Source organism: Diachasma alloeum, unplaced genomic scaffold (assembly GCF_001412515.2).
Source record: "Diachasma alloeum isolate Michigan unplaced genomic scaffold, Dall2.0 Dall_scaffold_00285, whole genome shotgun sequence".
NCBI lineage: Eukaryota > Metazoa > Arthropoda > Insecta > Hymenoptera > Braconidae > Diachasma > Diachasma alloeum.
The window spans coordinates 951875-972942 of NW_021680424.1; the positions used below are offsets into that span (position 1 = coordinate 951875).

Genomic DNA, 21068 nt, shown 5'->3' on the forward strand with positions numbered 1-21068 from the left:
TTTTTTCCTTTTAATTAGGAATGGAAATTGGGAGAGATTTTCTCGAATTAAAAAAAATGGGAAGAAGTCGAATGAGTGGAATTTATCATTTTGTTTTTATTTTTGCTTTAATTGTCACGAAATATTGACAATTAACGGCATTTCCCTTCATCCTCTACTGATAAATATCTTCAAATGTTTTTCTAGTTGAAAAATGAAGGAAAAATTAGTAAAAAAAATCCTTTCTGCAAAATCAGTGCCCCTGACCGGATTTGAACTTTCTCGCGTTCACGTGCTCAACACGCCACACAAATTCATAAATGAAATGCGAGCGTGTTCTATCCGTGAATGAAGAATGGCCCTCTCTAGGCAGTCGTGGACATTCGGGATTCAATGAAAATAAACATGTGAAATAGTGCCCACAACAATTGAAAAATCAGCCTGAATAAATAATTAATTAGCACTCCATTTTATTTGCGAGGAGTCAGTCCTTATTCGTCTACATGTTGGCATCGGCCAGTGGGTCAGCCGTTCGGACAATTAAACATTGTCAACAGTGAGATAACCCTCGCATTGTCACAAGTCATTAATTCAGTATAAATAATGTTGAGACAAGCACTGAAGAAGACATTTGGCTACGATGACTTCAAGAGTGATATTCAGGCACGAGCTGTTGCAGCTATCCACAATGGTAAAGTAATTCGTTCAATAGAGGAGGGGGTGGGGCAAAATGGGCACTTCTTACGTTGAAATAATTCTATTGCACCAAACACTCATGTTTGGAATTATTGGGACTTTAAAGGAAAAATTATGTCTTCATTTTGCCCCAGTGTGAGTGTGAAATGTTAAATGAATCGTTAAATTCCAGGGAAACAGGACGTTTACGTGTGCATGCCCACGGCTGGTGGGAAGTCATTGTGTTTTCAATTGCCAGCTGCTCTTAAAGAGAACTCAGTGGCTCTCGTTATCTCTCCACTTCTGGCTCTTGTCAAAGTTCGTAAAACGACATTATGTAATTTTATTTTTACTCAGGGAGTCTCGAGGTTGTATTATATTCACGCGATGATTTTTCACAGAATCAAGTTGATTTTCTTAACGACAAGGGCATAAAAGCCCGTGCACTGAATTCGAAAACCCTCGCAAAGGAGAAAAATGCCATTCTCAGGGATTTGGGATTCACGAAGCCATCGACTAAGTTGCTTTATGTCACACCTGAGATGTGCACCCAGCAGTATTTTCAGGTAGAAGAGTCCTTCAGATGTGTTGGGGGACATTGAGAATTAATTTCGTAATGAGGTCCATCGATTTTCAGGATATATTGAGGAAAATGCACAAGACGAAATCAATTTCTTATGTTGTTGTGGACGAGGCGCATTGCTTGAGTCAGTGGGGGCACGATTTCAGGCCCAGTTATCGAAAGCTGGGGAGTTTGAGGGAGATACTGCCAGGAGTGCCTGTTGTTGCATTGACTGCAACTGCAGCGAAGGAGGTAGAGCATTTCAAAACATCATTGTTTCTTAAAAAATTTTCGAAATGTCTCAATGAGATGAAGACTATCGCATTGTGAAGATTATGAGGATAATCTCCATGATAATGGGTTTATTATGTTATTTGAATGAATTAAAAAATCAAAAATAAAAAACATCACATTAAATTACATCAGTAATTTAATTATGATAATTATACATCATCTTCGAATGTCTTCATGGAGATGTCTTGATTTCAGGTAGTGGAAGACATTTTCAAAACCCTGAAGATGAACCCAATAACCTTCTCCTCTCCAGTATTCCGAGAGAATCTCTACTACGACGTGTGGTTCATCGACATCCTCCCAGACCCCCTGGACCACCTCAAGAAATTCATAATCCAGTCCCTCGGGCCCAACGAGAAAAAGAAAAACTGTGGGATAATCTACTGCAGGAAGAAGGAAGCCACCGAGTACCTGGCGACCAAACTCACCGAGGCTGGCATAGCCACCCTAGCTTATCACGGCAGTAAGTCACTGATCCCAGTTGAAAAAATAAACTCTCATAATTCGATTCACCAACTCCCCTTCGTCCTCTCCTAGGTCTCAACAGCAAATGTCGATCTGAAGCTCAAGATAGGTGGACATCGGGCGATGTGCCAGTGATTGCAGCAACCTGCAGCTTCGGAATGGGGGTGGACAAGGGATCGGTTAGGTTCGCATAATGAGAAATTCTGTGCCACTACCACTGCCCCAAATCCCAGTCATTGGATTTAATCTCACAGGGGCAAAGGGGTGAGGTAAAACGATCTTTCCCAGAAGTCTCATATCTCCTGACCAATCGATGCAATTTCGACGAGTCACGTCTCATTTTCAAGCTTGAAAAGAAACCTCAAAAACGAAAAAAAAATCGTGAAATTCCACTCTGCCGATCTCGAGATATTGACGCCGAAAGGAAGTCGTTTCACTCCTCCCCCTGAAAGTCCTAAATAAATGATCTTGATCGTTTTATTTTCGATTCTCAGATTCGTGGCCCATTGGACGGTCCCTCCGAGTGTAGCTGCGTACTACCAAGAGTCTGGTAGAGCCGGCAGAGACGGAAAGCCCGCATCATGCAGAATTTATTTCAGCAGCGAGGAGTACAGAGCCATTGATTTTCTGACAAAAACAGTTGAGCCAGGGCAACCAGTAGAGATTGTTAAACAGAAGAACAAGAATTTTGAGAAAATGGTGTCGTATTGTCTCGAGCCCAAGTGTCGGCACAGTATATTCTCGAAATACTTTGGCGATAGTCCACCTGTTTGCAAAGACCGTTGCGATGCTTGTAAAGATGAGCAGACGATAAAAGATCGAATATCTAGGTTTGAGACGAGCCAGTCTCTCAAGTCTCAGAAGCATCGATCTGTTCTGGATGGAATCGTCATGCCCAAATACGATTACCAGCCCGAAGAGGAGGAGGGAAGAGGCATGTCCAGGGAACAGCTGATTGCTATGGAGAAAAAGGAGGCTAAAGACCTCATCGACAAGCAATTCGCCTTGAGAAGACGAAACTCCTGCTCTGAAGACCAGATTCGAGAGCAGAATTTGCTGGCTGCTAAGGACGCCAAGGTCCACTCAGCTGAGAGCACTGACAGAAAAGTCAAAGGACTGACTGTGCAGATCAGGGAGCACTGCCTTGGACAACTCGCTGAAGCCCTTTTGACTAATTACAAACTCTTCAGGGACTTCTTGTCCCAGACAGTCCCAGAATCCCACGTGCAGGACATTGCACGAGAGTTGGAGTACATGACCCTCTGCAGAACGAAATTGGCGAACAAGTACAAGCTGGATATCTCGCAGGTTCTCTCCAACGTGAAGAGGGCCACGAGCAATAATTTGATGTACGATTATTTTCGAGAGCTGCAGGAGTCGGGGGGACAGAGAGACGATGGAGTTGATGGATTGCAAACTGATGAATCTAGCCTCAAGGTTGATGATGTGGCCAGGCAGCAGGTTCACTCTGGCTTTAAGACAGCCTCAGAGTTGCTTTCAAGCACAAGTGATACAGAGACTATTCACAGGAGAATTTCTCATTTTGGGATGAGTGAGACTAGCCAAAATGTCAACGACATCTCCAGTCACAAGAAGAATGTTAATTGTGGATTCAAAACAGCCTCAGAATTGCTCTCAATTGCGAGTGATACTGGGGCTACTCATAAGAGGAGAATTTCTCATTCTGGCGTAAACGAGTCTAGCCAAAATGTGAATGACATTTCCAGTCACAAGAGGAATGTTAATTGTGGGTTTAACACAGCTTCTGGCTTCAAAAAAGCCTCTGAACTCATCCCCAAACTCGATAATGCGACTAAAAATAGTAATAAGTCTTCTGAGAATGAGAGGAAAATGAGTTCAGGCTTCACCAAAGCTGCAGAACTCATTAGTAAACCCGAGGAGACAAGAAAGACTGAGACGAAAGCTCCCAAAGTCACTGAGAGAAATTCAAAGTCGCCAGCAGAAAAAGGCAACAATTCTATTCTGAAATATCTGGTGAAGGACAAGTCAACTCATGAATCCAACCCACTCAGATCCACTGGTACAACCTCAGAACAATCGCTCTCAGTAGATCACAATACATACTCCACTGACATGTCAAACAAAATGGAGAAACGAGCATTTGGCAAGACCTCCCACAGCCCCAACGATAATCAATCACGTAAAAAGTTTAAACCGAATTCAACGTCAGATGATAACGTCAAGGGAAAAAATAGAATTTCCGCTGCTGATGAAGTGGATGGGAAGAGAAAATTGGAGAAGGCTGTGAAATTTGGCACTGCTGGGGTATTGAAGAGTTATCTTATGAAATATTATCCCTCGAAACCCATGCCGGATAAGGAGAGCTTCACTAGAATTTGCAAAAGTATTCATCAGTTGATTATGGACAAGAGGATCGTAGGTGAGACTTCGGCAGAGTAAAAATACGATATTTCAATGCAATTGAGCTTTTTGTCAATTGATTTCGTCTTTCGATGGCTTTCAGATGAAGGGGAGATCAAGAAATTCGCGAAGAGTTACCTGCAAAACATGTGAAGTCCACTGACTAATGACGTTATTTTTGTATTGATTGCCGGTGTATTTATTTATGAGGGGGCGAGGTGAATAAAGCGTGATAGAGTTCTGTAACGTGTGGAAAAATTGATCAGTTAATTAAAAAATTCTCAAGTATTTCCGAATGTTCTAGACATTTCCACAATTCAATCTCAGGCAAATAGATTTCTTCTCTGCGGAACATTCTGTCATTTTCTAGATAAAGGCTGGGGGAATGGGATAAATATTTTGATTTTTGAATAATGGATACACTAGATCACTCGATACACTTCACACTCAACAGATATTATTTTCGTGTATCCACTAATCCCAAAAACCCTCAGATAAATAAAACCGAACAGTCATAAAGCCCCAAAACCACCTAAATATCTCGTAAATTTCGAAATCCCATGTTTACACTCCCAATAACAAACACAAACGGAAATGTCCATTGCAACTGTCGTACGTAAAAATACATCGCTGACACCAATTGTAAAAGAGGATTAGAAAGAAAGAGGAGAGCGGGGTAGACACTTGTCTGAAATGACGACCGTGATCGTGTAAATTTCGACCTCCGTTTGAAATTAGAAACAAACAGCGGACACTCTGTCGAGGTCGTGCCCGGAAATAATTGGCAAAATATTGGCGAGACTTTTGTTGGGTGTATTAGAGACCAGTTACTCAGAAATTGGAAATGGACTTGCTGCGATAAGATGCAATGACTGTGTCGCAGACACGCTGATACACCTCAGTGTCTCTTCCGGCTGTGATGAATATATGTGCAATGCCCACTGAACACCGGTCTCTAGAGATGTTCCAATCTAAACTTAGATCACTCCCGAATCTCCCCACGTACGGTACACATCGAGATTATTTCTCAGCGGTCCTGCTCATTAAATCTTCGAGTCCCCCTTTGCTCTTTCGCTCTGACATCCATTCTGTAAATCGTCTTGTTTATCCGCGTCCCAAGTTCACAGGTTTTTTTTTCGATACAGAAGTTGTTTTGTCCGGTGGGATACAGTTTCTCAACAAGTGGCTCGGTGAATAGTTCAACGAAATGGCATATAGTTGGGACAATCGTGTTAGTTTCATTGTCAAATTCCTATATGGTCAGTACTCGCTGCATTCCATTTATATACTCTGCATTATTTCTATGCAACTGAACGAAATAGTTTAGAATGATCATGGACGAAAAAATTTCATACAAACATTTGGGGAATCGAGTAGAAAATTCTATTGGGATTACCATTAATTTTTGGCAGACTGGTTGGAAGTATTTCGTAGCTTATCTGCGCATTTTTTTTCAATATTAATTTTCAGTGGCAAATGCTCGATTCAATTTTTTCGTGCATGATTAATACCATTCGTTCCATAATTCAATTTTTCTATACAAATTATTTTATTGAGATTGCAGCTGTAGTAATTCCTCGGTTTCTTTTCCTTATTTGAATTTATAATGAAGAAATGCAAAGAATGGAGAGAAAAAATATTAAAAATTGATTCCAGGGAATTTTTTCAGAAAATCCCTCAACAGAATAAGTTGCATAAAAGATTAAAAGGCATCCCTGAAAGAGTTGCATTAATATTAATTTTATCATGTATTATTGCATATATTAGATATAGATAATAATGGAGTTCTCGATCAGCACGATTTCGAATGCATGGCCCTGAAGATGACGCTGATCGAGGGAAAGGGAGACTTCAATTATAATCGGTATCAGGAGAATCTTCACATCATGCTCTCGCTTTGGGAGGAAATCGCAGAGCTCGCGGACTTCAACAAGGTACGCAGTGATGTGTGCATCGATCACTAGGTTTTGTTATTGTTAAGTATTTTTATTGAAGGACGGAGTTGTCACTGTGGAGGAGTTTAAAGAGGCTGTACAGAAGAGCTGCGTTGGACGCTCTTACCGTGATTTTCCACAGGCTATGAAAATGTTTATTGATAGTCATTTCAAATTGGTGGATATTAACGGTAAGTTTTTGCTAATTTCCAAAATTTCAAGCAACTATTGCCCCAAATTTTTAATTCGTTTAAACTTCAATCGAAAAAATATTGAATTTTTCCAATGGATTTCCGAACTGAAATTTTTTAAAGACCAAATACCTCGATTATATCTTGAAACTTAAGCATAAATCAACAATTCGCGAACATTTTCATCTCAAGTTTCAGTAAATTCCTGACGCTAGTAATTTCAAATGTATCGTATTGAAGTTCTCCCCAAAAATTCCCTCGAAAAATTGCAGACGATGGTGTAATAGCAGCCGACGAATTTCGATACAATTGCGTGAGTCGAATGCCAGTGGACAGTGTCGACGTCCTCGACGAGGCGTATCAAAATCTGCTGACGGATGACGACAGGAAACGCGGAGGACTGACGTTATCGCGTTACCAAGAGCTCTACGCACAGTTCCTAGGGAATCCCGACGAAAATTGCCCTGCAGTGCACCTGTTTGGCCCTTTACGAGAGTCCTGTTAATCCTCAATCTCAAAAATACCCTCACAATCAAAAAATCCATATCCACATGTACAAAAGACAGACCACTAATTAATTCGATAGAGAGATAATTAGAGCGTAAATTAATTAGATCAATAGGGGTTTTAATAACTCGTAGTGAGTCTCAGGATCCAGTAAGCATTATCAATATTTTCATTTGCAAATTAATACCACAATTTGTTATTTTCACAGTGAATAAATAAATGAATATTCATGTCACCGCAATTTGATATGCCTTTTTATTTATTTCTCACATCACTATATACAAGATTACAATTCTTGGCGTATAGTTTCGCAGACTCTGTTCCACCATTCATCAAATTTCATAAATTTTCAACCAAAGATTATAAATGAAATCACACTGTGGCAATTACATTATTTAAACGACCAAAATCAACAATAACCGGACGATATCGTTATCAGAGTGACGATAATACGATAATTAAATTACAATTCTATGCCACAAATACCCCTAGTAGGATTTTTCACTAATTCACATCCAAATCCCGTACTTTTGTTCGTTTTATTAACAATAAACTGCATTCATTAGATTTATCTTCTTATCGGCTGAGGTGATTTTTTTGTATAAAAAGTATGCTCTTCATAGTACAAAATTCTTTCCAGTTTTTTTATCGGTGAATTTTATATAATGAAAATGATTATATCAGTAACACAGCATGTATCTCGATCACGATAATGGGGGTAATTTTATTTTCAAGTGACTTTAGTAATGATGTGAATAATGAATTAGACTGTAACTCACTGGAACGAGGGGATGAATTGACATCACCAGCCAATTTCCCTCGTTGTAAATTATTATTCGAATTTTTGCATGATTTTTTTTTAAATCTCTCCACAGAAATATAAAAATATTAAATACGTGTCAAGTATTTTTCATCAAATTTTCATGCCCAAGAGTAGGAAAATTTCATGCAAAATTCCTTTTACGAGATTCGAAATTTCGACGTTAGACTCTTCATACCTCAAATGCAAGCGGAAAAATATATATTTTCACCGAGCCAAATAAAAAGCGACGCAACAATAATTGAAATACAATCAAGTTTTCTTTTTTTTTCCTCAATCCGCAATACTTAGTAATACTGAGCAACATGTCTTTTCAGAGAACAAATTTTCCAATAATTTTAGGCTAACAAAACACGTGTATTTTAAAATAGCATCGTTAAAGGCAGCCCTGAACGCTTGACACACACACGAATGAATAACAAAGATGTGAAATTATTGTAAACTAGTTACACGAAATTATTGCCCCGTCATACGTCGCGAAATAATATCAGAGATGATTCATAATTTATTTTATCGTAATGTACGATCGAGTGAGATGAGATAATGTTACGAAATGATTTTTCTAATTTACTCTGGATAAATTCGTATTGAATTTGATGTGTATGCCATTATCGTGAACACAGTTTGATAAACCGTTATTTTTGACAATAAATTACAAGGACGAAAATATAGTTATTTTACCCCTACCTCCCCCAGCACTTCAATTTACCTCCTAATGTGAAAACGTCAATTTCTACTTAGGATCATCGCTGTTTACACTGGCGTAGGAAGTTGTTGGGTTCGAAATATTCTGGACAAGAGGTGTCGTGGAGTCAACGAGTACACGGCCTGCGACCTCGTTGGTAAATCCACCGGATTGGAGTTCACCTCTTGTGTTTCGTCGGCGGGACATCACGCCTATATCCACAACAAAAAAAAAACACCACATATAAACCCAATAATTCATCTCCCTTAGATTACGCACGTGTGTTAGTATTTCCACAGATTGCTAAACGCTCAGGAGTGATTAGAGACAGAATAAATACTGCTTATGCTGATATTAAACGCCAGTGTTCAAATAATAATTGAGGATACTCATAATAAACTGAAAACGATAGGCTGCCTACCTATCTATCACAATCGAGAGCTCGGAATGTACTTGTGATGGGTGTAGTGGGTGTATTTGTATTGCTTACTCGATGATTTAATGAGGTTTCTTGCACGTTCTCCAGATTTCCACGCATGGCTCTCCTGTGATTGGCCAACTTCTCTCGATTCATAGGTGAGCCTGGAACCGATTGTTTTTTTGTTCAACGATTTTTATCGATTCATTTTTCATTCTTTATTATCAACACCCAAGTGGATTATTTTCAGAACATCTAGATTGTTGTTCCAACTTATACACTAAAATATTTACCAATTTCCATTTGATTTTACATCTCGCAATTTTTTTCTCCTTTTAGAAAAAAAGAAAAAAATGAAAATTTTGAGATGACAAATAAATAACTTTTCATTGTACTAATTTGCAATTTTCCTCCGGTTGGATTTATCCGTCGTCATTATTTTTAAAAACTCTTTGAAAATGTTCGGTTATTTTCTATTTTTTCTTTTATCGCACAATCATAATTTATGGAGGCTCCAGCGCAATGTAAAACTGAATAGCAATTGGAGAATATCCAATTCAAAATAACGAAAAAAAATCAAGATCACGTTCGAAAATTAATACACCCGGGCCTTAAAACAAAATTATTCAGTATGTACTTAAAAATGGCTCGTGGCTCGATTTGTTTTCTCAAACAGCCATTACACCCGTGCTAAAAAACATCTCGTGTCACATGTGTCAAATGCACATAAAATAGTTTTAACTCCTCGTGAATTTATTTTTATCGTGCAATGCGTTTAAACAATCAGTGGATCATTGAAAATAAATAATCGACTCTTACCTATGTAACTCAGGAGAACTGGAAGGAATATCAAGCCGTGGGCTGCACCAAACAGCACGATTGCCAGATACATTCTGAAGTAGAATACCTGGAATATGGATCAACGGTGTATATTTAGTTTTGAGTCATTTGTACGGATTTCGATGGAATAGAATGGAAAAACGGATTAACAGATTTTTCGCGACGAGACTTGTCAATGCTGTTTACATTCAGTAGGTCTCTATTTTTGGCTTCGAAGGACGGTACTTTCTTATTTCATCGTCGATGATTGTATTTACAACTCACTTTGAATATTTGGCTCTTTGCGAAGCCTAGTACGATGATCCCACCGAATTTGGTGAGTGTTATTCCACTGAACACTGAACTTCCCATATTCGTTACAGCATCAGCTACTCTCTCTATTCTCGTTGCTCGAACTGACATTGAGAATGAGTGAACGAGGTGACTGCAGAACTCTACAGAAATGCCAACGGCCTAAAAGAATTCAATTGATTAGAATTCTTCGAGTTCGAATAATAATTCGATTATGAAATACCCAGTGGATAGCCATGCGTGTAAGCGCTCAGACTGGAAACCTAAGGGTCGTGCAATTCCATGAATTTCTAATCGAAATTACGAATCCAATAACATAATTCCAACATACACAAATAACAAGAAATGAAAAAGGCAAAAATGCAATAAACTTCTCGTAATAAGATACTACTCACCATAACAAGATTGACCAACGACACAGCATTAAGCGTAATATGCCACCAGTACATCAACCCGCCGATATTGACCATGATCATGGTAATAGTGATGACAACCACGAACGACGAGAAGATGTCCAGTCCCATGAGGAAGAATGTCACCAAGAAGATCGCCAGCAACGAAATGCCGAGGCTCTTCAGCGTGTCCGGCCACATTGTCAAATACTGCTCATAGAAGACATAGAAAACGCTGTAAGGAAAGACCTCGGTCCTCTCACTGCGATTGGCAGCCTCCATATGACTGTTAATCATATTCGTTATGTTGGCTGAGATCTTCCTGGCAGCCCTCATGGACTCGTAGTAATCGGCCGACGTCTTCAGGATGGAATGATAAGTCATGAAGTACGAGGCGCCAACGTGCGACAAATTGTTGACAGGATTCAATTTATAATTGACTCCTTGTCCATACGCAGCATGTCCAGCCTTCACACACTGGTCATTAGGATTGTCATTCAAAAAGTAAGAAATGTATTTCTCGAAATATGTTCTATCGGGTCTTCCGAACTTGTTGGTACTCTGGGGACAATTCGAACACATGAATTTCTCGTGTGGACAGAACGAATTATTTCCCGGGAAGTACTTGCAGCAGTTGTCAGCCTGACTCCAGTCAATGTAATCGTCAAGCCAGGAGGACGCAGGCTTGGCCACATAAGTGATATTGGGCTGCTGAGCTGCGATGAACACCTGAGTAGACAGTGAATCAGAGTTGCACCACTGCCCACCGCAGATTAAATTCTGTGTCTCTGTATCCGAATAATTCAGCCCCTCTTTCACGACAAAGTACATGGGAGGCCCTATCGACAGGTATTGATTCAGAGACTTGAAATATTTTAGAACGAAACTGTCCTCCGGCATCGAGAGCTCCTGATCAAGACCAATCTCTATGTGAGGCACCACTGCTATACTGGTGCACAGCCACCCGAAGAAGATCACCATGATCCCAGCACGCACCCACTTCTGCAGTAAAAATGGAACATAAGCTAGTTTGAAGATTTTGTATAAAATTCCATCGACGACTTCCTCCCCACTGTCCTTCTTCGATCCTCTGAGCCAGCAGCAGACGTCCAGTCTATTTCCAGAATGTCGGAGGGTGTCTAGGGTCAATAAACTCACGAAACAAGTGATCTGCAGTAGGAAATCGATGAGGAGAGCCATTCCCGCGTAGAGGGCGAACGCCTTGACAGCAGGCATGTCTGAGAGGCCTCCCAGGAAGAAGCAGCAGCTCTCGGAGACGCTTGTCAGGAGCATGCTTGGACCCACTTGCCCCAAGGTACGTCCTATGTGCTCCGGGATTGATTCATTAGGTCTCCTGCCCTCTCTCTGATGGGTTTGCACCAAAATAAAAACGTTATCGACGCCAACAGCGAGCACCAAGAACGGTATCACCTCAATGATAATCAATGTCGCTGGGAGTCCAATGAACCCAAACAACCCCACAGAACATATGACCGAAGTTAGAACGATTAAAACCCCCCCAAGACCCAGAGTGATCTTGGAATCAATCAGCAATCGACTGCAGGACTTCATCTGCCCCAGAGAAACCGTGATATACGCGAACATGATGATGTAGGACACGAGAATGGTTGATATGTCTGACTGTGACTCTCGGTACAGCTCGTCCTCGATGGACCTTTCAGACGTGAATGCAACGTCCATGTAGCTTGGCTTCTTGTTAGCCACCCAATCCTTCATGTATTCAACGTAAGCCTTCTCCCACTCCATCGCTGGCTGGAGCTTCGACTTGTTGTGGTAGTTGTTGACCAGGAACGTCAGCACAATGGCTGTTGCTTTCTCGTAGTGAGGGTCCTTGAGGGATTGTCCTGGTGCCAAGAAGCCCCCCACTGCTATTGCTGGCTCCACTGGGCCTCCGTAGGGCGCCAGGCAGTCGGGATTGTAGGGATTGCTCGTGCAGGTCTTGAAGTGGTCCAGGTAATTCATCATGTAGCCGTGTTCTTCATCTGTTTCGTTAAACCGCTTCATGCTATTCGACCAGTATCCCCAGACGCTCTGGATCGTGCATTTGCCGACTGTTGGGGGCCCTGTGAAGGCGTTCGTCAAGGGGGCGAAACAAATATCAGCTAGGGTGTAGTTGTTCTCAGTCTCGATGGCTTTGATCCCTTCCTGAAGCTCTAGGATTGTCGTTAGGAACTCCCGGTGGAACACTGGCCCGAAGGTGATTAAGCCGTCTGATGTGTTGTGGATGATGTTGGGCAGGCCCACTGCGGATATTATTATCTGCTCATTCCTGTAGAAGGGCTCGAAGTGACTATCGAAGTACTGTCGCTCCACGCGGGACCTAGAGGTCGCTGATGCCCAGAGCTCCACTGGGTCTGTTGTCACGTGGGTGTATCTGATGCCACAGCCCAGGACGACGACTATGCAGGCACTCAGGAGGAGAACCTCGACCGGACGTTTGGCGCAGAAGACACCCCAGGCGCAGAAAAACTCCTGCAGGAATTTATCGGTATTTGCCCCCAATTTCTCGATCACTGTGGACTCCTCTTCTTGGAGGCCGCTCGGCAGGTCGTCCGCCGATGTCACACCTGGAGAGGTTTTCATTGTCAGTTGGGTTTATCAAGAGGTGGGGACACATATGCGAAGCGAATAACGATCACGTGGGCTGGAAAGCATTAGGTAGTCAAGGGATATTGCAGTGGAATTTTTTGTTGCAATCACTTGACTACGTAATTATAGAAGTTTATGGATAAAAACGAGGGGGTAATTACAATAAAAAAAATAAGCAGGCAAAACATAGCGAATACTTTGAAAAATGTCATGGAATTAATGGCCTTTTGAGAAACATCTGAGACTTCTAAAGTGATTACCCCTTCGTATAAAAGTAAACAAAATAAACGTCGATGCTGAAAAAAAAATTGTGTAAACATAAGACACGATTCAACAAACAATTAACAAACAAAAAAACGTGATGAATAACGAACAATGTCGTGTCACGCGACGCAACGTAAAAATAATAAGCAGTTAGTGACAATTATAGAAGCAGAAATAATATTGAATGGATAAATAGAGCAGAATGAGAGAGAATGAACCATCGAGGAAACATACTGGATCTTTTGGACTGTAGTGGACTGTCCTCCTGATCAGCAGCCAGAGCAATACGTGCACCATCTCCAGGGTGATGTAAACCAGCGGTGAGACGTCTACCCACCTGTCTCCCTACCTCCTCGCCTCTTGCAACTACACACGCACCATAAAACATATTTTTTCCATCTCCTCTCTTATTTTCTTTTCTTTTTCGTGAATGAACGTGTGGATTAGATCTTCTATGCGATTGGGAATGCGTAAATAATAATGTATATGTCGTATTTGTGCCACAACTGTCGGCTGTTGGGCTCTGGTATTAATAACAGTGGAGGTCTGCTCCAAGAATTGAAATTAGCGATTTGTAAGTACGCAAATAACGCAGGATAATCAGAATTCAGTTGTAAAATTAGACCATAAACCGCATAATGTTCCAGGCTTCGAATGGAAAAATACGGAAATTTGTAAATGTGAATGTACCCCAGCCATTATGATAGGATCTCGGCTGAATACATGAATAAATTTGAATTCTCACACTGTGAGAAGGCTCTTGTATCACTCCGGAAATTCAAGTGAGAATATTGTATCAATCTCTCGCTTACCTATTGTCTTTCGATTGCTGAAGCAGACTATCGACAGCAGGAATAGGCTGGTTCCTAGGATGAAGATGATGATCATTGTCACTGCGTAGCCGTCGTAACCGATCAGGCTGAAAGGCTGGGGGGGCAGGGGAGCTGGTGGTGGCACTGGACAACTTGCTTCACAGTCTACGCAACTGCAAGCTGCTGTTGTGGACTGATACAAAAATTATTATTCGTGAGGCATTGAGTGAGAACAGAAACTTTCGTTTTTTCCATAATTTTATGAAGAAATTCTGGTTCTTTTTCATTGTTGTTAAATACCCAAAATATTTCAAGGGATGGTGGATAAAATGAAAGCAATATTTATTTCATTAGCAAAATGCTGAGTGGATAAATGTTATCTTCATTTCCTCCAACATCTGGAAATACAGAATGTTTCATTCTTCAATGAAGAATATTTTAATAGTTCGGTTTATTTCGTTTTTCGGTGTGGTAGCTTTATGCGTTTTTTAGATGGAGACCCAAGAATTTCTGGTAATTTTTCAAGTACAATCCTTCGCCCAATGCAATGATACAAAAAATAACTCATAAAAACTCATCTCATTTCATTAATCATTGGGATAGCATCCGTTTTAGGAGTAAATAAAAAATCAATTCAATTTGAGGGGAAATGTTGATAATTACATTGAATGGTTTACTGCAAGGTGTAACAACCGGATCCATCGGTGTGAAATTTCCAACTTTTTCATCGGTACCAATATAAGTAATCTGAAAAGGTACATAAATATTGTCCTCTGCGTCTCCCATGAAATGGAACCACCTCTTAGCAGTGCAGTGACTCGATCCCCATTCTCCACACATGAGGTCAAAGGCCAATTGACCAGTGCTGGGAACTGACACTCTGCTGCAAGATTTAAAAGTCCCCTCGAGATACCTATTTGTTATGTACATGTCGATCCCATCGATGTACGTATCATTGGGCCCAAATTTAGTTATATTCATGAATTTACTCTGACTCGGGCTGCACGTAAATTCACAGAAATGTTTAACCAAATTTCCTAGACAACTGGGACAACGGGCCAGTAAATTTGCAGCCAGGAGAATGTTATTGTCGAGGATCTTGAGTTGCTCGGTGTTGCAGCAGGTTTTTAACTCCTGGCCGGGGGCCTGCATCATGTGGGGACAGAGTTTCGCTAGGAAACCCTGTCCTTCTGTGTCCAGGGGCTTGGCTGGGCCACTGTACGGACAGTACTTGACATGAGAAAAATCGTCTTTGAAACAAGAGCCATACCAGATGCAGTGACCATCCTCGCCATTGACAACCTGGTAGAAAAAACATTAAAATTTAATCTAGGGAATTGTTGAGAGTTTAAGGGTCAAACAATAAATACTGAATTGAATCTTTCGCTGGTATCAGCTTCACGAAAAATATTATTAGATCTTATTCTCTTTTTTTCGCTTGAAATTTACGACCATCTATGCCATCAATAGTGGACGAGTGAAACAGGCAGATAAAAATATGAAGATGTATGATTATTCCATGACGAGTCATCAAATGAGTAGTAGATAAGAGTATTCCACACTAACGATAAACTCCCTTATTCCCCGACTTTTCCTAGTCAGCAGACTAAACAATAATTAGTCAATCATCTTTCTCTTTGTCCCTCCAGCATCGATTAAAGATGTTCAGTCACTCGGAAGTGTTAAACGTAGAGGATCAAGGACGAATAATTCCGGACATCTGTACGACCCCGTCACGTATTTCGACTTCATAAACGGTTAACATTGGCCGATTCTAAAGTGCTCAAGGCATGCGAAGCCGTCAAGGAAGACCGACACACGTAGAAGGACGGATTAGTAAATTAAACACGCGTCTTTTCAGACATTCCTTAGACCTATTCCGTGGCGTTTGACTCGGGTAAATATTATTAATTGAGATGTGGGCATACATCAAAGGGCGGATATAAACCCTCTCGACTGTTTTTCTATCCGCAATCCCCGAAAAGTGCGAAATGACGACTGCAACTTACCGTGACTGATACAATGGTGAATAGAAGCAGCAAAAATGACGCTTTTATCGATGACATTCCAGAGCACACAGTCATAGTATCTACGACTGTTGACTCTGCGATAAAAACTACTTTTGTTGGTTGAACCTATGAGTAACTATCACAATTCACTGGGCAATGGGTGGATAACACGATTGTTTATCGTTCTTTGCATTAATTTCATCTATTGGGTGGATTTGGGGGACGATCGGTTGTATTTCAACTGCGAACTGTGGGAAACGAAAACTGATGGCTCCGCTCAGGGAACCTGGATTCGCCCCTACTCCACCCTTGGAATATTGCGGTTTTTGGACGCATGCGTCGAGAAATCACCAGCCAACGGAGATTGACGAAGGTGAACGAACGGTGAAGAGTGTGAAATATCAAACCGCTCGTTTCTACTCGACTTTAACCCGATGATTCATTTTTGTAGCATTTCGGCTTAATTGCGGCTCATTGAGGGACTATTAGAGGTAATGTCGAGTAATCTTATTATTCACATTAGGGACAATGAGTATTGCTTGAGGGGACCGATTGAATTCTTATTTTATTGGCTTTTACGAGTGTTTATTCACTTTTAGAAAATCGATTTTTCGGCCGGTTAAACGACAATTTGGGTATCTCGGTGATTGAGAGAAATTTGTGCCACTTTTACAGAATGAGATCATGAATTTCTTTAATACCTAATTTCCAAGTAATCTGAAATTTTTTTCAGTTCAATATCACGTTTTCGATTCTCGAGGTTTCTCGATAATTTGCAAAGTCTTTTCATGAATAATCTTGAAGAGTAATTTTTTACAAAGCATTCAAATGAAGAAATGCCTCAATTCTAATTCTATGGGAAAGGGGAAAATAAATGATTGAACAAATCGTTAGACTCAGACTTTTTTACTAGCATAATGTTCAATCGGTTGTACAAATTGAAGTTTATGTCGATAAACATCGTGCAAGAGAGCCTTCATGATGATATGTGTTATGAGCGCTGTGAGACCCCAAATTTTGCGTCCGGCAACGGAATAGGTTGGCAGTGTGTAATTATTACGAAACTGAGTGTATCCCCAGTGGTTAGGATCACATAACGATTGTAAACTGACGACAAATGCCTCCTCGACTTCATGTGGATTGAATTGCAATTGTTGTGGGTCCACGTGACCGATGTATCCGAATACAGGCATCACATGAATGTGCTTTCGTCCGACGATATTCGCACTCGACCAGACGTCAACCGTCTCCTTTGGAATGTTCAGCTCCTCCCATGTTTCTCTCAGGGCCGTTTCTTCGAAGCTATTATCGCTATTATCCCGCATTCCACCTGGGAAGGACACTTGTCCCTTGTTCTGCCTCAGTTTCGTTGATCTCAGGGTGTAGAGGAGGCCCATCTCACCTTTGTGGATGCACAGAGGCACGAGAACTGCTGCTGTTCTTGGGTTCTCTGAGGCCAGGCTCGTTGATACCTGACATTTCTGCAATCTCTTTATGCATTCGTCGCGACTCGAGGGGCTCAGGATCACGTCTGGGTGGAGACGATCGCCGATTTTTGGAGTGCCCTCTTGATTGCTCAGATTGCGTTCGATCTGCGCGATCTGTAATTGTTAGTGCAGCTGAAGAGAGTTATCGTAATGATAAAATAATTCAGTAAAGGAGTCTAACTTTCTGAGAATAGATTTGGAGATTTTCATTCATCAAATCTGTCAATTAAATTGCATGAAAAAAGTATGGGACAACAATTAAAACGTTAAATTTCTCATTCTTTTCGCATTTTAAAATTATTTTCTGGCGGTTCAAAATGAAGAATTAAATTTAATTAGAAATCCCGGAATTTAAAATGTCGAATGATTTCAAAATGCTGCGTTTTACCCCTTCCCTGCAAAAACTCTCAACAAAATCGATAAAAAACTTTGAAATGAGCCCGCCCCGAGTACGCAGATCACCCAGCAATCTAATTTATCGATACAATAGCCTCAATCCTTCACTAAAAAATGCATTCAATAAAAATTACTCACAACAGTGCATCGCTGACGCAAGAAATATCTGAACGCATTGTATTTACTAATTGCCATGGACTCCCTTGATTTGACAGTCAAATAAAATAAATATTTACAAATTTAAAAAATCCAGCTCACGTGAAAGTCTGATGACACAATTTGTCAAAAATTTTGTGAGCCAAATACGCGGTTCAGGGCATTGGCAATGCGATACAGGGAGAAATAAGCTCTGTGGAGAATTTAGGTGAGCATCAGCGAACCTGGTGGGACATTCAGGCCTCATAACTCCGTCTTTAGCCTTTTGTAATTATTTGTTGATGTATTGACAGTTTACACGTCACTTATTTCTCCAAATTTGTTTGTTATTCCGATGAATGGGAGAGGCATGAGGACGTGTCATGGTGTCGACGGCGGCTAAGGATCTTTTGGCAACGTCTGCTTCTATTTGCACAGCATTACAGTTTCTAGCTGGCACGTAAGTGCAAACAAAACTACCTAATTTCGCTAATTATCCCCACAGGATATTTTTTCCTCATTTTTATTCGCAGACTCGTGTGCAGAAAATTCATCAAGAATGGAACCACCGGAGACGCCTCTGCCCTGGCATTTATTACATGTCTGATGTCGTGAGTTGACTCTTGATTGATCATTCAGACATCAACAGGTATTAGGAGTGAGTGGGGCAAAATGGAGACATGGAAATTTTTTTAATGTTAATGATTCATTAAACTGCCAATAAATTTTCGAAAGAACGACGGAATAAAAAACTAGAAAATGTGACTGCGGTACGTTTGGAGTGCACAAGGCATTCCCCTTCATTTGCATTTATCCAAATATATAATCAAAACAAAATATTAATTCTCTTGGATATATTCAAGATGCTCATAACATCCCAATTATTTATCACGTGAAGACAAAAGATCATCACACATTTATTTATCCTCCTAATTTACACTGTAAACCAGATGAACACATTATTTTCAACATCTCTCTACCTGAAAAAGGTGTTGAATGACTCCAAACAATTCATCTCAAGTATAGTCCAACTAAATCTTCTTTTCCCTCAAAAACCTAATTTCAGGCCCCAGGTTTCCAGGTTTCCCTTGTCGAAATGTTCGTTTCCAATGACAACAATTGAAACACAAATTTTCAAAGGGAAAAGAAATTTCAGTCTGACTATATTCATTTGTTAGATTTAATCTCCTTTACGAAACAATCACCAGTTTTCTTCTATTTTTATGGCACTGACTGAAATGTCTTGAGGCCGTTAATCACCGGTTTTTATTGACCACTCAAATATCGGCCGGCTAAACGGCAGGTCTTCCATGGTTTACCTGGCGGGGGGCACTCGGGTAAATAGTAAGAAGGCCCATTGTATCGTAGATAAGGAGGGAAAGGTGGGGAGTAATGAGGAGAGAAGAGTAGAAAAGGGATGACGTAACGGTAGTAGGAATGAAATATACGAATAAAAAGAATATTACGTCTGTCATGAATTGGTAAACCAGGATAAGTGATTTCCGCTTAGGGTCAATTATTGATGAATATCTTGGAAATGGATATAGTTAGAGAAATTTTTGTGAAGAGCTTTTTTAGAGCTGACATTTGGCTCTATAAAAACGATTTTCATGAAAATTTCGGTATCTTTCTTCGTTTTCAAGATATTCATCGATGATTGCGACTAAGCAAAATGCAGTTATCCTAGTTTACCAATTCACTACAGACGTCATTACTGATGATTTCCTTGCTAAAAAAAATTTAACAAAAAAATCCCTTCATTTCTCATTGATTTATGAACATCGGACAAAATAATAAATGTCCGATTTTGCCTCACCCCCTTCGACCGATGCGCAGATTAATTTAACGATGAGTGTTTCCAGATGTAGCTTTTGGCTGAGATATGGACAGATGATCGACGACTTCTTCGTCGTTTGCGTCAATTTATTTGGGACCCTCCTGCAATTTTTATACATCGCCATTTTTGCATTGTACAGTGTAAAGAAGACTCTAATTCTTAAGCAATTTGTGGGGGCTATTCTGTTTATCTCTGGAGTTTATATCTACAGTATTGTTCACACAGACAGGACAGAGGCCACCAAGCATGTGGGATTACTCAGCTGCAGTCTGACTATTTTATTCTTCGCCTCGCCCTTAACCATGCTGGTAATTCTTCGTTTTTATTGTCGGAAGGATACTTTAGGATAAAATCCCCTCGAAGCCACGAGATAAAAATTACTATGAATATACGAAAACCACTCTGGGCATAATTCAAACACTATTTAATTAGAATTTCACAGAACAAAATAGAATATAATGAAAAATGAAATAATCCTCGAAATCAAGATCTTCCTTAATTCTCAGTTTTTTTTTGTTATAATGATAATTTGAACCGACGATTTAAATAGTGAACCATTTTTTAAGCTCTAAAATGAGACTAGCTTGATTTATCCCGATTGCATTATTTAGTCGGGACATATTGAGAATTTAAGACATTTGCGGGGTTTTTTATTCTCAAATAATATAATTGTTGTCATTAATTTGATTTCAGGTTCATGTGATCAGGGAAAAAAATGCAGACAGTCTGCCCTTTCCCGTGATAGTAGCTTCCCTTGTGGTCTCGTGCCAGTGGTTCATTTATGGAACACTACTGCAGGATCCCTTTATGGAAATACCGAACTTCATGGGGTGCATTCTCTCTGCATTTCAACTATCACTTTTTGTCATCTATCCGGGGAAGAAACAAAATGCTGCACATTTTATATAAAAAGAGAATCTGAAGTATTTTATTATTGACTTTATCTACTTAACGATCATTGGAGAATAAATGGAATATTGTCTTGTATGAAATGGATTTTTTTGCATCTTCACGTGACATTAGCGGAATTCATAAATTTAAATTGTTTGTTATTTTTCATTTATTTATGAGACCTACTATATT

The 21068-nt window shown here is 40.2% G+C and overlaps 5 protein-coding genes across 9 annotated transcripts; 3 read left to right on the forward strand and 2 right to left on the reverse strand.

Moving 5' to 3' along the window:
- The first annotated feature begins 348 nt into the window (after positions 1-348).
- LOC107038598 (ATP-dependent DNA helicase Q5) lies at positions 349-4603 on the forward strand. Its single transcript, XM_015257795.1, has 8 exons — positions 349-670; positions 848-972; positions 1056-1220; positions 1292-1468; positions 1706-1973; positions 2048-2159; positions 2470-4376; positions 4461-4603. The coding sequence occupies exons 1-8, from the start codon at positions 583-585 to the stop codon at positions 4508-4510; spliced, it is 2892 nt and encodes a 963-aa protein (XP_015113281.1). The 5' UTR covers positions 349-582; the 3' UTR covers positions 4511-4603.
- A 593-nt stretch (positions 4604-5196) lies between these two features.
- On the forward strand, positions 5197-7230 carry LOC107038599 (sarcoplasmic calcium-binding protein 1). The gene is made up of 4 exons (XM_015257796.2): positions 5197-5616; positions 6125-6291; positions 6353-6482; positions 6755-7230. Exons 1-4 carry the CDS (start codon positions 5565-5567, stop codon positions 6985-6987), a joined length of 582 nt encoding a protein of 193 aa, XP_015113282.1. The 5' UTR covers positions 5197-5564; the 3' UTR covers positions 6988-7230.
- On the reverse strand, positions 7216-16421 carry LOC107038597 (NPC intracellular cholesterol transporter 1). 4 transcript variants are annotated; one of them, XM_015257793.2, is made up of 9 exons: positions 16131-16421; positions 14785-15423; positions 14122-14314; positions 13544-13675; positions 10439-13023; positions 10017-10205; positions 9732-9819; positions 8985-9076; positions 8615-8706 (listed from the first exon to the last, which is right to left on the reverse strand). In XM_015257793.2, the coding sequence occupies exons 1-9, from the start codon at positions 16203-16205 to the stop codon at positions 8701-8703; spliced, it is 3999 nt and encodes a 1332-aa protein (XP_015113279.1). In that variant the 5' UTR covers positions 16206-16421; the 3' UTR covers positions 8615-8700. The 4 variants fall into 4 exon arrangements, with proteins under 4 accessions (XP_015113276.1, XP_015113280.1, XP_015113279.1 ...); XM_015257792.1 differs by having other exon boundaries at positions 8618-8706; positions 8916-9076; XM_015257790.2 differs by lacking the exon at positions 8985-9076 and having other exon boundaries at positions 7216-8706.
- Positions 16422-17020: 599 nt separating this feature from the next.
- On the reverse strand, positions 17021-18387 carry LOC107038538 (nucleoside diphosphate-linked moiety X motif 8). Its single transcript, XM_015257698.2, has 2 exons — positions 18152-18387; positions 17021-17731 (listed from the first exon to the last, which is right to left on the reverse strand). Exons 1-2 carry the CDS (start codon positions 18206-18208, stop codon positions 17027-17029), a joined length of 762 nt encoding a protein of 253 aa, XP_015113184.1. The 5' UTR covers positions 18209-18387; the 3' UTR covers positions 17021-17026.
- On the forward strand, positions 18086-20981 carry LOC107038539 (sugar transporter SWEET1). Of its 2 annotated transcripts, XM_015257700.2 has the most exons (5): positions 18086-18377; positions 18463-18608; positions 18682-18759; positions 20011-20293; positions 20679-20981. In XM_015257700.2, exons 2-5 carry the CDS (start codon positions 18532-18534, stop codon positions 20892-20894), a joined length of 654 nt encoding a protein of 217 aa, XP_015113186.1. In that variant the 5' UTR covers positions 18086-18377; positions 18463-18531; the 3' UTR covers positions 20895-20981. The 2 variants fall into 2 exon arrangements, with proteins under 2 accessions (XP_015113186.1, XP_015113185.1); XM_015257699.2 differs by lacking the exon at positions 18086-18377 and having other exon boundaries at positions 18384-18608.
- Positions 20982-21068: the final 87 nt, after the last annotated feature.

Coding starts and splice junctions, on each gene's coding strand:
- LOC107038597 (XM_015257790.2), bottom strand. CDS start 16,205: ATGACTGTGTGCTCTGGAATGTCATCGATAAAAGCGTCATTTTTGCTG. Junction 13,024..13,543: donor ACTACAGTCCAAAAGATCCA/GTATGTTTCCTC, acceptor AAACCTCTCCAG/GTGTGACATCGGCGGACGAC. Junction 10,206..10,438: donor CGTTGGTCAATCTTGTTATG/GTGAGTAGTATC, acceptor GAATTCTTTTAG/GCCGTTGGCATTTCTGTAGA.
- LOC107038539 (XM_015257700.2), top strand. CDS start 18,532: ATGGTGTCGACGGCGGCTAAGGATCTTTTGGCAACGTCTGCTTCTATT. Junction 18,760..20,010: donor TTTATTACATGTCTGATGTC/GTGAGTTGACTC, acceptor GAGTGTTTCCAG/ATGTAGCTTTTGGCTGAGAT. Junction 20,294..20,678: donor CCTCGCCCTTAACCATGCTG/GTAATTCTTCGT, acceptor ATTTGATTTCAG/GTTCATGTGATCAGGGAAAA.
- LOC107038598 (XM_015257795.1), top strand. CDS start 583: ATGTTGAGACAAGCACTGAAGAAGACATTTGGCTACGATGACTTCAAG. Junction 1,469..1,705: donor CTGCAACTGCAGCGAAGGAG/GTAGAGCATTTC, acceptor TCTTGATTTCAG/GTAGTGGAAGACATTTTCAA. Junction 4,377..4,460: donor TATGGACAAGAGGATCGTAG/GTGAGACTTCGG, acceptor GATGGCTTTCAG/ATGAAGGGGAGATCAAGAAA.
- LOC107038599 (XM_015257796.2), top strand. CDS start 5,565: ATGGCATATAGTTGGGACAATCGTGTTAGTTTCATTGTCAAATTCCTA. Junction 5,617..6,124: donor CATTGTCAAATTCCTATATG/GTCAGTACTCGC, acceptor TGCATATATTAG/ATATAGATAATAATGGAGTT. Junction 6,292..6,352: donor AGCTCGCGGACTTCAACAAG/GTACGCAGTGAT, acceptor TTTTTATTGAAG/GACGGAGTTGTCACTGTGGA.
- LOC107038538 (XM_015257698.2), bottom strand. CDS start 18,208: ATGGCAATTAGTAAATACAATGCGTTCAGATATTTCTTGCGTCAGCGA. Junction 17,732..18,151: donor TGCGTCAGCGATGCACTGTT/GTGAGTAATTTT, acceptor TAACAATTACAG/ATCGCGCAGATCGAACGCAA.